The sequence below is a fragment of the Mustela nigripes genome, chromosome 8 (genome assembly GCF_022355385.1).
Source record: "Mustela nigripes isolate SB6536 chromosome 8, MUSNIG.SB6536, whole genome shotgun sequence".
Taxonomy (NCBI): Eukaryota; Metazoa; Chordata; class Mammalia; order Carnivora; family Mustelidae; genus Mustela; species Mustela nigripes.
The window spans coordinates 23,583,889-23,600,087 of NC_081564.1; the positions used below are offsets into that span (position 1 = coordinate 23,583,889).

General features: G+C 38.1%; 1 protein-coding gene across 1 annotated transcript in view; it reads left to right on the forward strand.

Moving 5' to 3' along the window:
• Nucleotides 1–15,568, forward strand: part of DRG1 (developmentally regulated GTP binding protein 1) — a 21,355-nt gene extending 5,787 nt beyond the window's left edge. Inside the window, exons 4-9 of the mRNA XM_059408894.1 lie at nt 4,700–4,769; nt 7,109–7,278; nt 9,411–9,541; nt 10,677–10,844; nt 11,113–11,235; nt 14,931–15,568. Of these exons, the coding sequence (XP_059264877.1) occupies nt 4,700–4,769; nt 7,109–7,278; nt 9,411–9,541; nt 10,677–10,844; nt 11,113–11,235; nt 14,931–15,030 (762 nt within the window). The 3' untranslated portion in view covers nt 15,031–15,568. The remainder of the gene's footprint in view (nt 1–4,699; nt 4,770–7,108; nt 7,279–9,410; nt 9,542–10,676; nt 10,845–11,112; nt 11,236–14,930) is intronic.
• Nucleotides 15,569–16,199: the final 631 nt, after the last annotated feature.

Here is a 16,199-nt window from a genome sequence, read left to right on the forward strand (position 1 = left end):
CCCGCATCGGGCTCTCTGCTCAGCGGGGAGCCTGCTTCCCTCTCTCTCTGCCTGCCGCTCTGCCTACTGTGATCTCGTTCTGTCAAACAAATAAATAAAATCTTTAAAAAAAAAAAAAAAAAAAAGAAAATGAACACCTTTGAATTTTTTTTTTTTTATGTTTTTTAAATAGCTGTTTTGTGGCAGAGTACTCATTATCTGTGACATGGATGAAGAGGTATACAAAGCTAGAACCATTTAATAAGAATTATAAGGAGGGAAATTTCTGGTTTTTTGTTAGGAAGGTTTTAACAGTGAAGTTGCCTAAAAATGGAATGGTACCTCTTGAGGTAATAAATTACTGTGTGGAGGTCTTTTAGGTAGTGACTGAACCACCACTTACTGGGGAGGTTATAAAGCAAACTGATGTTATCACATAGGCAGATATTAGCCTGCAGAATGGATGTTCAGTTTTAAAATGGGGCTTAATTTCACCTTCCTAGGGTCCCTAGGACTCCTCTTGTCCTGTATAAATAATTGACTTGTACATTTAGCTGCTTTAACCGCTAAAGGCATTTCAGTTTGAGTTAGTTTAATATTGAATTCTTAAAATCATACAGTTTCATGATTTTAAAAAAAACTACTCCTGTCTCTTGGTTGTAATATAAAATTCAGATGTGTAAAGCATGGGTTATTTTTTGAATGAAATTTAGTTTCCATGTCTACGGCCATAGCATCCTGATATTGTCTGAAATTTAGTTGCCATGTTTAAATAGTTTGCTGTGGGGTGCCTGGGTTGCTCAGTCATTAAGTATCTGCCTTTGGCTCGGCCAGCATCAGGCTCCTTGCTCAGTGGGAAGCCTGCTGCTCTCTTTCCCACTCCCCCTGATTGTGTTCCCCCTCTCTCTCTTTCTCTCTGTCAAATAAATAAAATCTTAAAAAAAAAAAAAAGTTTGATGTAACTTTAAAAATTATTTCTGTCAAGAAAAGTTAAATTAGGTTGTATTTTTACTTTTGTAGGGGCTTCAATAAATTTCCCGGTTTTCAGTTATGATAGAAAGCCTGTGCTCTTTTCTCTTAGCTTAATATTCTCTCTTTCAGATGGCCTTTTATAGCCATATTCTAGGTTTCAGAGTTTTAGATTATCCAGTGGATTTTCTTTTTTGTGTTTTTGAGAACATTAGCTAGGCTCAGTATACACTTTTAAAGCCTTTTGCTGATATATGTGTGTATATATGTATTTTTTTAAGCAGAAGTAATATATATTTTTTTAGTAGACTGGGATTTACTGAGTGTTAGAAATAGATGGTAGAATCTTTGGGAGAGTTGAAGTAGACTCTAGACTTAATTTCTAAGAACAACTGATGATTATGTTCAAACATCTTTATTGAGGTATAATTCACATACAATAAACTACAGATAAAGCATACAGTTTGCTAAGTTTTGACATAGCTATATACTAGTGAAAACATCATCACAATCAAGATCATAAACACACCATCCCCAAAAGTTTCTGTATGCCGTTTCCCTCCTGATCCCCTTTCTCTCCAAGCAATTACTTATCTACATTTTATCACTACAGATTAGTTTACATGTTGAGTTTTACATAAATAAGACCATGTGTAAATATAAATGTACTCTGTTTTAGGTGGCTTCTTAAATTCAGCATCATTATTTTGAGGTTTATTGTATCATTCATGTTGCTGCCGCTTATGTGAATATCCTACCTAATCACAGGAGAATTAGCAGGAATAGATTAACATTGCTGGAATAGTCACTAAACTACAGACTTTATTCAGATTTTTACCAATTTTCCCACCAATGTCCTTTTCTAAGATTTTATCTGGGATCATCCTATGTTGTGTTTATTCATCCTTATTCTCCTGCCATGTGTGATAGTTACTCAGTCCTATCCTTTAAGACCTTGACACTTAAAAGAGTATTGATTAGTTGTTTTTAAGACCTTGACACTTAAAGAGTATTGATTAGTTGTTTTGTAGAATGTCCCTTAGTTTGGGTTTATCAGATGTTTTCTCACAATTAGATTGAGGTATTATGTATTTTGTCAAGAATACAATGAAATGATGGTGTGTCCTCAATGCATCTTACAGGATTCATGATGTTATATGTCTTAATTGGTGATGTTGACATCCATCAGTTGGTGGTATCTGCAGGATTTCTCTACTGTAAATCTATTATCTTTCTTTTTTAAAAAAGTTATTATCTGGGACGCCTGGGTGGCTCATTGGTTGGACAGCTGCCTTCCGCTCAGGTCATGATCCCAGCACCCTGGGATCGAGTCCCACATCGGGCTCCTTGCTCAGCAGGGAGCCTGCTTCTCCCTCTGCCTCTGCCTGCCTCTCTGTCTGCCTGTGCTCACTCGCTCTCTCTCCCTCTATCTCTGACAAGTAAATAAATAAAAAATCTTTAAAAAAAAAAAAAAAGTTATTATCTTTCGGGGCACCTGGGTGGCTCAGTGGGTTGAGGCCTCTGCCTTCGGCTCAGGTCATGATCCCAGGGTCCTAGGACTGAGCCCCGCAACCGACTCTCTTCTCGGCGGGGAGCCTGTTTCCTCCTCTCTCACTCTGCTTGTGTCTCTGCCTACTTGTGATCTCTGTCAAATAAATAAATGAAATCTTTTAAAAAAAATACTATCTTTCTGGGGTGCCTGAGTGGCTCGGTCAGTTAAAGAGGCTGCTTCGGCTTGGGTTTTGGTCCCAGGGTCATGGGATCGAGCCCCATATCTTGCTCCCTGCTGAATGGAGAGTCTGTTTCTTCCTCTCCCTCTGTCGCCGCTCTGCCTGTGTGTGTGCTTGCTCTCTCTCTCTCTCTCTCTCTCTGTCAAAATCTTTTAAAAAAATTATTATTTTTCTAGTCAACGTAAATTATAAAAGGGTAATTCAGTTTGGTGTGTTGTATTAGTCTTAGAGGTGTAACATTATTTAGCGAAGAATAGGGAGGAGCTTTGAGTAGGAAGGAAAAATTGAACTAAGCACCTCCTGAATTAGTTCTTTTTCATTTTGGTTTATTTAGCTATTTTAAAAATTTATTCATTGTAAGTAATCTCTACACCCATCATGGGGCTTATTAAGACTCAGAGATCAAGAGTCTTAATGCTTCTCAAACTGAGCTAGCCAGGCACCCCCATGTGGTTTATTTAACATGAAATATGTTTTTGGAATGTCAGATAGGCTTATAGTAAAGGCTGGTTTTAAATGTTTTGATAAGCTGCCACTCTGTTTCTGGTCCATTTATGTGGATAATTCAGTATTGGCCATATAGAAGACCCTTGATATTTCCAGATCGTTTATATGCTCTTAACTGTTTTCAGTGGACTCTTTAAGGGTTTATAAATAATAGTTTATAATTTTGCTGAGATGTGCATTTGATTTGTGTGCTATGAAGTTGGCTTTTATGTTCTTATGGTTATGTACATACACTATGACTTCTGTGAAGTTTTACCTTTACTGCATTTTCTGGGCAGTTACACAGTCATTTTTCAACTGGGACACATCAGAGTCACCCGTGGAACCTTTTGAAGTACAGATCAATATCTGAACCCTATATTGCCCTTCCAAATTAGAATTTGTAAGGATGGGTGCTTGCTTTGGCAGCACATATACTGGAATTTGTAAGGATGGGGCTTGGATATCTTGGATATCTGCATTTTTAATAGTTTTACAGGTGATTATTATGTGCTCGCCTGGTTAAGAATGACTGCAGACCCCTGGAGCTAATAATACATTATATGTTAACAAAAAAAATTTAAAAATTAACAAATTGAAGAACAACAGCAAAAAAAGAATGCAGAAATTTTTGTAAATTGGAGGATTTGCAAAGCTCTCAGTATGTATCACGTGAATATCAAGATTCAACTATTATCCACAGTAAGGAATTGGTGTGGAGGCTCTGAAAAGAAGTGTATATATATATTTAATATATAAAATATATAAATAAAAATATACATTATATATATATACAATATTAAATTTATTTATTTATTTATTTTAGAGAGGTGGTGGGGAACAGAGGGAGAGAGACAGTCTTAAGTAGTCTCCACGCCCAGCATGGGGCCCAACATGGGGCTGGATCTCACAACCCTGAGTGACCTGAGTCAAAATCAAGAATCAGACACTTAACTAACTGAGCCACCCAGGCGCCCCTAGAAGATAATAATTGTAGAATAATGGGTTTGGTCCTCAAAATGTGAGTTACAATCTTACTTGATTTATTAGGATTGCGATTTTGGGCAAATCGCTTAACCTCTGTGAATCTCAGCTAATATCCTTATCTCAGGGTTGTTGGACATTTTGTTTTTATTTATTTATTTATTTTTTAAAAAATTATTATTTATTTATTTGACAGACAGAGATCACAAGCAGGCAGAGAGGCAGGCAGAGAGAGAGAGAGAGGAGGAAGCAGGCTCCCTGCAGAGCAGAGAGCCCGATGTGGGGCTCCTGGGATCATGACCTGAGCCCAAGGCAGAGGCTTTAATCCAATGAGCCACCCAGGTGCCCCTGTTAGGCATTTTAAACTAGGTAAAATACATAAAAAACTTACTAAAAAGTATATAAGAAAACTGACATTTAAGTGCATAGTACACTCATAAAGAAGGTTGGATTTGGATCTTTTATACTTTGGATACTTGAAATCATTCTGTTTGTTCAGATTTATGACTTCTTTTTCCCTTCTCTTCTTTATCCTATCCTTAATCTTGCAGCTCCTGGATCTTCCGGGTATCATTGAGGGTGCCAAGGATGGGAAAGGTAGAGGCCGTCAGGTCATTGCAGGTGAGTGGTCCAGAGCCACCATCCTGGGATATCATCCCTTTATTGGGTACTGTTCCTTTAGTTGGGGATTCTTGGACTTTCGAGAGTTTACCACAATGAAGGGCATAGTTTTACCTGACTTCTTACTGGAGTAGGATGTCAGAACTTGAAGGGATTTCAGAAAGTAAGTCCACATCTCCATTTGAGGAGAAACACTAAGGATGGGAGAAGTGAAGTGCTTCAGTCCATTGTTGCCCTAGTTGTGGCCAATTCAGAACTAGAACTTGGGTTTCCTGACTCCTATTCATGCCTTGCCTTCTTTTCTTCTTTTACTTCAAGTAAAATATAAAAGGGTCATCATAAATTGCAACAATCTGCTTTTCCACTTTTCCTCACCTCCAGTTATTCCCCATTGGCAACTGTTATCAACTCTTCAACTCTTCCTTTTGTTACTCACTTCATATTTTCATATATTATGCTTATATTGTTATTTCATGATTAATTAATTTTAGATGTCATTTATTGGTTTCATGTTATGGTGGAGAATTAGCTCTCCTCTATACCTTTTTTCTCATTTCTTTTTTGAAGATTTATTTAATTATTGAGAGAGCATGAGCAGGGAGAGGGGCAGAAGGAGAAGCAGGCTCCCTGCCAAGCAGGGTGTCCAGTGCAATGCGGGGCTCTATCCCAGGATCCTGGGTCCATGACCTGAGCCAAAGGCAGTTGCTTGACCAACTGAGACACCCAGGTCCCCCCATTTTTTTTTTTTCAATTTTAATTTTAAGTAATCTCTGCATCCAACATGAGGCTCAGACTGAGCAACCCCTAGATCAAGAGTCACATGCTCCACTGACTGAGCCAGCTTGCCCCCTCCTTTCAAATAAATTATATCACAGTTTTTAGTTAACTTACCAGTCATAGTTTACATTATCATCTAATGAATATGTAACTTTTGTTCAATGCTAATTCTTTTCTCTTGAAGTCTGTTTTTAAAATTTTCATGGACTTAATGATTGTTTCTTTTTTTAATTTACTTTTCTGTGTTTGCTAATATTTTTCAAATGTCCTAACAGATCAAATGCCTATTAGTCAGTATTTTCCTAGATAGTTAAATATAGCTCCAAATCAGTCTAACTGAGTCCGTTCTTTCCCCAAACCCTGACAGTACCCTTGTATACCCTGTCTTCTTGCTTTTAATCTGGATCGGTTGCAGCACTGTCCAGTAGAGGAAATGGTCTAACTCTGTGTTCTCCACAATGGTAGCCCCTAGGCATGTGTGGTTATTGGGAGTGCTTTAAATGAGACTAGTGTGATTGAGAAACTGAATTTCAAATTTTATTTTATTTTAGTTAGTTTAAGTAGCCCCATGAGTCTGTATTGCACAGTGCAGCTACAGATTTTTTGCATGGCAATCAATATGAGGCTCTCTTCTATGTCTTTTTGTGGGCTCCCCTATTTCCTGGAGTCAGTGTCTTTTGGGGTCATTTTCATGTTTTCCTGAAGCACAATCTTTAGTAAACTTCCAGGAAAAGGATAAATGATAGGTAAATTTTTGTCTTTTCATGTTTGAAACTATTTTTATTCTATCCTTATATTAAATTATTCATTTAGCTGTTTATAGAATTATGTATTAGGGTAATTCATGGATGAATATCAGAAACATTATGCTAAATTAAAAGAGCCAGGCACACAAGACTATATTTTGTATAATTCCATTTATATGAAATTTTTAAAAATGTAAACTAACCTGTGGTGATAGGTTAGTGACGCAGATCAGTGATTGGGAATCAAGAGGAAGATTGATTTCAGAGGTGATGGAAATGTTCTCATACTTCCCTGTGGTGGTTATTATAGGTGTATACATTTGTCTTTAAACCATATGCTTAACATGGCACAATTTGTTTTTTTGTAAATTACACTGATAATATATATGTAATATGTATATGATATATATGTTTGTGTATATATATATAATTACGCTGATAATAAGTTGACTATGAATTTGCCAAGCATAAAGTCTTATGTTTTTAGAATCTGTTTTAAATCTTTCTAAACTTTTTCAGGGATTTAGGTTAGTGCTCGGTTCTTACCTTCATTCTGATTTGTTTTTCAGCTAGTGTATCTGGAAGTTAACACATCTAGATATACCAGTGGAAAAATGAGGCACACATTGCAAATTGATTTCTGGCATAGACTTTGTAACTTTAAGAACTTCATGTATGTTTGTGTATTTATAAAAAAAAATCCTTTGTCTTAATGGAACTCCACTGCCCCCCACCCTAGTCAGCTTTTGAGTATTTGGCTTAGATAAGTTTTTAGTGAACTTTGCTTGGATATGAATTATTTTTTCCATTCTTCAGTGGCCCGAACATGTAACTTGATCCTGATTGTTCTGGATGTCTTGAAACCCTTGGGACATAAAAAGATAATTGAAAATGAGCTGGAAGGTTTTGGCATTCGCTTGAACAGCAAACCCCCCAACATTGGCTTTAAGAAGAAGGATAAAGGAGGCATTAATCTCACGGCCACTGTAAGTGGAGATGATATGGGGCAGGCTGCTGAAGGGACTGGGGTCAAGAGTGAATTGAGGCACAGGGATTTTGACCTTTGGAAATTACCTGGCTTCTGCCAGCCCTAACAGAGGTAACACAATGACCTTCTAACTTTTCAGAGTAGGACAAGAATCAGTCTCAGACTTAACTTCATTTCTTCTTTTGGGATATTTATTTGGTGTGATATGGAAATATAGACCAGTTTTATTTTTATTATTATTTTTTTCTTTATAGACCAGTTTTAATGCTTACATGAAGTAGATGGCTGCTAATGTGTTTTCATTCATTCAGTGCAGGTTTATAGGGTGCGCACCATGAGCCAAGCATTGTTTTAGGCTCTTCTTGGACAGAGGGATAGGTTGGAATGGAGAGCAAAATAGGCAAAAATCTTTCCTTATATTCTATGTGGAAAAGTAGTGAACAAAATTAATGAGTTAATATGATATATTAGATGATGTTAAATCTAAGGCCAAAAATAAACTAGGAAAAGGGATGGAGAGTGTTGGTGGGAGAATTGACTAGAGAAGTCTTCACTAAGGTGATGTGAAGGGGTGAACAGAAGGTCTATCTTGGGAAAGAGCATTCCATATAGAGGGAATATCCAAGTGCAAAGCCCTGAGGTAGAGCATGCCTTTGGATGTTTGAGGAACAGCAGAGTGAGCAAGTAGGACAGTGGTAGGAGATAAAGTCAGAACATATGTGCTTTTACTTTTTAGGAGATGGTTAATTCTTGGTTGGGTTCCTGTCAATGGAGTGAACATGATTTGATTTAGGTTTTGGTGGAATCATTCTAGCTGTTTGTTGAGAATAGATTGGATTGGGTTAAGAACAGAAGAACAGAAGCAAAGAAGCCATTTAAGAGTTTATTGCAATAAGCCAATCAAGAAGTGATGTTTCTCGGACCAGAGTTGTAATAGTGGGAGAGATGAAAAGTGGTTGATTATCAAAAGATTTTGAAAGTAGCTGGTAGGACTTACAATTACTAAAATGGTAAGACTTTGAATAGGATAAGATTGGAGGGGCGGGGAAGATAAGGGTATTGAGTTTGAGATGCTAGACACCCAAGTATGATCAGACAGGCATATGAGGAATTATCTAGGCTGGAGGTATAAATTTGGTGAATAGCAACTCTAGAGCCATGAACTCATCTGAGATAACTAGTAAATGAGTATAAATAGAAAAAGAAGTTCAGAGATTGAGTCTTATGGTCCCCCTCCAGTGATTATAGGTTGAGAGTTGGGAAGAATCAGCAGATAAGGTTTTTTTAGACGAAGAAGGAGGAAAACCAGGAGAGTTTGGAATCTTGGAAGTCAAGTAAAAAACTGTTTTAGATTGGAGGAGTGATCAACTCTATCCGCTTCTGCTTGCTTCTCATTATAGAACATTTAACATTCAGAGGTCCAGGTGATATGACTAGCACAGAGTTAAGCTGTCCTGCCCAGAAGATCTTTCTCATTATCCTGTTATAATGGTTGAATTTGACCATTTAGTATTCTTTCGTGTGTGTGTGTGTGTGTGTGTGTGTGAACATTTAGTATTCTTTATTTGTTTGCTAAGGCTACCATAATAAAGTATCATAGATCGGGTGGCTTAAAGAACAGAAATTTAATATGTCTTAATTCTGGAGGCACTAGGTATCTGAGATCAAGGTATGAGCAGAGTTGGTTTCTTCTGAGGCCTCGACTTGGTTTGTAGATGGCTATCTTCTCCTGGTGTCTTCACATGGTCTTCCTCTATGTGTCTGTATCCTAATCTCCCTTTCTTCTAAGGATGTCAGTCCCCTGAATTAGGGTTCATCCATATGACCTCACTTTAACTTAGTTGCTTCTTTCAAGATGCTGTCTTTAATCCTAACGGTCACATTCTGAGATAACTGGGGTTAGGGGTTCAACATACGAATTTGGGTGGGAGTGATTCAGCCCACAGCACCTTCACTTGAGTTTGGAAAGATTATTAGTTTTCAGGTATTACTTGATGAAAGTCGGTTACTCTCATCGAGAATAACAGACTTTAGAAATGAATTTGTACTTTAGGATTATCCAGGCATGCTGATACTTTTGGGAGATTTTTTTTGCTCTGTGACCACTTACTGTCTTCTGTGCACATGCAGTGCCCTCAGAGTGAGCTGGATGCTGAAACTGTGAAGAGCATTCTGGCCGAATACAAAATTCACAATGCTGATGTGACGCTGCGGAGTGATGCCACAGCAGATGACCTCATCGATGTGGTGGAAGGAAACAGGTGTGATTAAGTGTACAGTCTGATGCCCAGGTTTGAATTTGAAGTCTTGTAGTGGAAACAGTATTGGATTATTAAGCTGGAAGACATTGATTCTAACTGGCTGTGCTACTATCTCAAATAATAGTGGGCCTTGGTTTTGTTAGCTGTAAATCGAAGGGTTGGTTTTGATTTCTAACATTCTTCTTTGGTCTGAAATTTGACCAGAAGTGGTCAAATTCTCCACTTCTGTTACGTGCTGTGAAGTAGGCCTTTCCCTAAGCTGTGTCACGTGATGGTGGAAGAGAGCAGTTTTCAGTCTACTCTCAGAATTAATCCATCTGAGAAATCCTATTTGCTATTGTAAAGAACTCAGAGTTTGCTGGGCTGTATCTGTTCTTTCTAAGGGTAACCTAAAAGTGTGTAGCTGAAGCCCTATTCCATGAAAAATTATTAGTATTTTAAATCAAATAATAATGTAAGCCACTGTTAAAATTTTTTGGCATTTGAGCATAATATTCTTCAGTTGTTTTCCTATTCATTTGTTCTTTTTTATTTGATAGATTTATTTGATTCTCATTTGAAAACAAACAAAGGCAATTCTTTGTGTTAGGCATTGTATAAGTGGAGGCAATTGAAGCCTGAAAAGTTGTGGCTTGCTATAAATTACTAGTATCCTTAGCTGCTGTATTGATATGGACATTAGGATTGTGACATTGTTAGTTGTTATGTTTTTTATTTTAAAAAAATTTTCATGAAATATATTGTTCAAATATATTTACACTTACGGGATATAAAACAGCTTTGTGGGAAATTGACTCTCAGACTTGCCCAAGGGATTTAGATCTAGGAAGTGACAGAGCTGGGAGTAGATTGATTCTGTGATTCCAAAGCTTGTGTTCCTTATGATACCTCTCAGTTAGCTGCATGGCTCAGACTTGGGCCTGAGTTTTGTTACTTTTCAACTCATAGTTCACTTTTTGGATATTCTGCCTTACTTTGATAGGAAGCCTTTTTGGGGGTGGGGTTGAGGGGTTGATCTGACTCTTACGTTTTTCAAGTCTATGATTTGGGGTCCTGGGTCAGGGGATGCTGATATTCACAGAGAGTCTTGTCCACAGCTCCAGACTAATGTCCTGTTTTTCTTTTACTTCTGTAGAGTTTATATACCTTGTATCTACGTGTTGAATAAGATAGATCAGATTTCCATTGAGGAATTGGATATCATCTATAAGGTGCCTCACTGTGTACCCATTTCTGCCCATCATCGCTGGAATTTTGATGACCTATTGGAAAAGATCTGGGACTATCTGAAACTAGTGAGGATGTAAGTCTTAGTAGAAAGGGTCATATTACTGTAGGAATTAAACCAGACTATCCTAAAAGGATACTGTCTGGAGCTCATTGACCTAATTTGTCTCTTTTTGGAGATATAAATAAGTAAATTTCTGTTATCTGCTAGGCCATATTGAGGACACTTTCTTCCTTAATTGGAGGTTATCTATGAACTTTTCAGGGGTGATGGAGGGTTGATTTGCATTTAATACATGGAACATTCTAAGAAGTAGGCAACCTCTGCTTCCTCTCTGTTCTAGTTACACCAAACCCAAAGGCCAGTTGCCAGATTATACATCTCCAGTGGTGCTGCCTTACTCTAGGACTACAGTGGAAGATTTTTGCATGAAGATTCACAAAAACCTTATCAAAGAATTTAAATAGTAAGTATCATGGACATGTAGTGCCTTCTTTTCCCTATGAGCTCCTGATTCCAATAACTAGCAATTCTTGGGGTACCATTAAAGAAAATGGCTTCAGAGGAGTTGCAAAAATGCTTGCTTGGGTAGAACTCTGCAGTGTCTTTCTAAAACCATGCCAAGTTGGAGCAGGAAGTGCTCTAGAAGCCTTGTCAGGTCAGGTGGGCTGACAAGAGTGAACGAATGTTAATTCTTCTTGACAGCATCTTACTGGCCTCCAGTGGGTACTGAGACCCCTTCTAAACCTTAAGCATGCTTTAATGCCCCTAAATCTCCTTCATATACTTTCATTGCTGATACAGGCTGAAAAAAAAAATTTCTGACACCTTATTTTGAACTCATTGAGCTAATTTTATTTACTTTGATTTATTTTTCTAAAGGTTTATCTGTGAGAGAGTGTGCATGTACATATGTGTGGGGACAGGGCAAAGAGAGAGGGAATCTCAAATAGACTCCTTACTGAATACGGAGCCTGACATAGGGCTTGATCCCACGACCCTGAGACCATGACCTGAGCCTAAACCAAGAGTTTGATGCTCAACCCGCTGAGCCACCCAGGCACCCCTGAGCTAATTTTAGACTTACAGAAAAGTTGAAAAAAGAGTACAAGGGGTTTCCTTATATCCCTTAACCACTCTTCTGACATTATCAGCTCACGTAACCACTGTAGAACAATTTTTTTCTATCGCTTGGTGAATGGATAGAAAGATGTGGTATATGTACACACAATAGGATATTATTCAGCCATAAAAAAGAATGAAATCTTGTTATTTGCAACGACATGGAGGGAGCTAGAGAGTATAATGCTGAGTGAAATCAGTCAGAGAAAGACAAATAGCATATGATTTTACTCATATGTGGAATTTAAGAAACAAATGAGCAAACGGGGGCATAAAAAGAGGAAATAAGAAACAGACTCTTTAACTATAGAGAACAAACTGATGGTTTGTTCTCTATAGTGGTTGGTGGTTGGGGGAATGGGTGAAAGGGGTGATGGGGATCACAATTGATATGAACACTGGGTGATACATGTTGAATCACTATATTGTACACCCAAAACTAGTGTAACACTGTTAACTGGAATTAAGATAAAAACTTTAAAAAAATATTTGTTTCTAATCCTAAGAAATACTTCTCTTATCCTAAGAAAGAGTGAAGACCTTTATCTTACATTCCTTTGATCTAAAACAACTGTATTCCACGTGCTAATTTCCACTAACCTTAGACCTTTACATTTTGGCATATACTTGAATCAGCGAAGGAGAGTCTTGTGAAGTTAGCTAAACTTCATAGATTTCTATATAAGTCTTGCCTTCCATGGTGGCAGAACACGTTTCTAAGCCTCTAGAACTGTAAGTTAATGAAGGAATTAAATGAGAAGGGAGAAAAATATTTTGAAGAAAAGACATTTCAAAGCAAATGGAATTTTATTTGGTAACTATTTTCCTGTTTTTTGTTTTGTTTTTTTAAATTATGGAACAAATAACATTTTAACTATCTTAATAGAAAAAATTTTCAGCTTTAGACCTGCTAATTACAACATCTGTCCTTGTTGTATTCTGTTTGTGTCCTTGAATTACAGGCACATGTCCTTTGATCATTTACTATGTGTTTTCTCTGTTACAAGATTCACATCATTTTATAATCCCATTTTTCCTATTTATTGTTACTTTACATAGTTTTCTTGTCTTCACACACAGACCTTTCCCTTTTAATTTCTTTAATCCAGGATTCATGATAATATGGTCTCTGGTATATTTTGCTGCATTGCTCCAAAAGGGCTGGACCTATTTACATTGCCATCAACAAAATGGGAGGCACTGATGTTACTGCAGGCACTGAATATGATTGCTAAAAACTAGTTTTTCGGGTGCCTGGGTGGCTCAGTAGGTAATGTCTGCTTTCAGCTTGAGTCATGATCCGAGGGTCCTGGGACTAAGTCCCGAATTGGGCTCCCTGCTCAGCAGGAAGTCTGCTTCTCCCTCTCCCCTCCCCCTGCTCATGTGCTCATGTTCTCTCTCTAGCATGCTCTCTCTTTCTCAAGTAAATAAATAATCTTGGAGTGCCTGGGTGGCTATGTGTTTTCTGTGTTACAAGATTCACATCATTTTGGTTGGTTGAGCAATTGCCTTCAGTTCAGGTTATGATCCTGGAGGCCTGGGATTGTGTTCTGCATCAGTCTCCTGGCTCAGCAGGGAGCCTGCTTCGCCATCTGACCCTCACCCCTCTCATGCTGTCTCTCTCTCAAATAAAATCTTTAAAAAAATAATAATCTTTATAATAAAAAAAAGACAAAACTAGGGGCACCTCGGTGGCTCAAATGGTTAAGCGTCTGCCTTTGGCTCAGGTCAAGATCCCAGGGTCCTGGGATCAAGCCCTACATCGGACTCCCTGGGAACCTGCTTCTCATTCTCCTTTTACTGCTACCCCTACTTGTGCTCTCTCTGTCAAATAAATAAATAAAATCTTTTAAAAAAACCAGCTAGTTTTCTGGTTTAAGATTATAAAATAGTTACCTTGCATTTACCTTATTAGTGCATTGAAAATTTTATGTCTTATAAATGCTTTTGTATTTGTTCCTGTTACCTATTTTTTGTTTTTTGTTTTTGTTTTTTGCAAAGTGAAATCTTGTTCAATGATTTCTTTTTGGAACATAGGTTATTATTATTATTATTTTTTTAGATTTGTTTATTTTAGAGATTGGGGAAGAGAGCACATGCTTGGGGGTTGAGGGGCATGGAGCCCTATGTTGGGCTCTATCCCACATCCCTGAGATCATGACCTGAGCCAAAATCAAGAGTCGAACACTTAACCAACTGTGCCACCCAGATGCCCCAGAGCATAGGTTTTTAAAGATGTTTTGTTGCAAAGGCAACAAATGGTGTGGCCACCATTTTCTATCCCTTGGTACATAGTTCTTAGCCTTTGTGAGGCAGGTCTCAGTGTCCATCACTAACATAACATAGTATGGGAGGCCTATAGATAAAAAAAAAAAAATTGCTGGCTCAGTCTGCTTCTCCCTCCCCCTGCTGCTGTGTTCTCATTTACTTTCTTTCTCCCTCTCAAATAAATAAAATCTTTAAAAAAATTACTTTCATAAATTCCAAAAAAAAAAAAAAGTCTGGAGAACATACCAGTTATGGTGTCTTGGAAGGGAGAGAGAATCTTCCTAGCAAGGCTAAGGAGGGAGGTCCTATATTTCTGAGTACCCACTGATGGCTTAAATAGATCCAATAAAAATTGGTGTTCTGAGGCAATCTATAACTGACACCATAAGACTTTCTAATCTGAATTATTTTAGAGTATTTTTCTATAATCCATGCTTTCTTCTTTTAATTTTAAGATAGTCTTGTTATATTTCTCATTTGTGTTTTTTCTCTTTGACTTTCCTAAATTGACTCTGGAACAAGAGAAACCACACAACTTCCAGAAGTCTTTGCTACTTTGTATGTGAAGGCTCCATTGTGCCATACTGCTGGGGAAGCTAATACCTATGGGCTTTGAATGTAGTCATTGACTGGGGTGAGGGGATGTTGCAAGCCTAGGGTTCTTAAGAGGTGGAATGCTAAATCTAAGCAGAAAGGTGACACCCTGGTAGCTAGGGTAGAAGCTAGGTGATTATTTACACTGACTTTTTTTTTTTTCCCCCTTCCATACAGCGCTCTGGTCTGGGGTCTCTCTGTGAAACACAATCCTCAAAAAGTGGGTAAAGATCATACGTTGGAGGACGAGGATGTCATTCAGATTGTGAAGAAGTGAAACCTTCCCCTTGCCCATCTGCTGGGCCAACCATAGCAGCTATTCCCATAACCAAGCTATTCCCTACCCCAAACCCTTTTGAGCTTTGGCAGCCCAGTGAATCAGGATTTAGGGGAGGGAGATGAAGGCATCCAAGCTGGAACTTTACTTGTCTTAACTTGGTGTCACCTTGTAAATTAACTGCATAAACGACCTGGTAGGCCAAGCCAGCTATGTGCAGTTCATGTGTCGTCAGCATTTGTTTTGGGTTGTACTGAATGAGGACGGGTATGTACTGTGAGGCATCTGCAGAAGGGGTGCTTGGGAGCTTGGTCTTAAGTGTGGAATGGATCAAAAATGTGACTACAACATCTTACTTGATGTTTAGTCATGGGAAACTCTTCCAACTGGATGTGGCCTTCACTCTTTTCAAGTGGTCTTTTGCAGGTGATACTGGCAAGAGGAAGGACATGATGTAAGTTAACTGATAATTCCCTGCAAGGCTGGTCAATTTGGGATATAATGTCATGTGACAGTTGAGTAAAGTACTCTAACCAGATGCATCAAGAGTTTGAATTGCATGGCCACTAATAATTAGCTGTGAAACCCTGCATAAATTACACAACCTTTATAATTGTCCCATTTCCTTATGTAACACGGAGATGGTGATAGCACTTACCTTTTAGAGCGGAGACTGTTAGTATTAAGGGAGAGATGGTAGTTGTAAAATATTTAGTGTAGTATCTGGCCCAGAAGTACTTAGTGAATGTTGGCTGTTACCACTGGTCACTTTCCTTTACCTGAACGGAGCAGGTTTGTGTATATATGTATGTATGGAGGTGGGATGTTATAAGGGAAGGTGGGGTCGAGACTACATGAGAGGGCACTGAGGAACATAATGAGAGCTTTTGGGCTGGGAATACAGGGATATAAAGGGATCATCCTGGTACTAGGAAATTCATAGGCAGAAATCTTTGGTAGACTGGGTTGGTGGTAATTATGGCAGAGGGAGGGTGTGGTTATGTAGGTAGTTACACAGAAGTCTAATCTTGGTAATCGACTGACTTTCTCTTTGGTGAAAAAGAAGTCAAAGATTATTTCAGTATGGATTACAGGGATGATAGAGAAGGGTAGTCCCTGAGAAAATCATGAATGGTAACAGATTTGTAGGAAGACAGTTTGATTTTTAG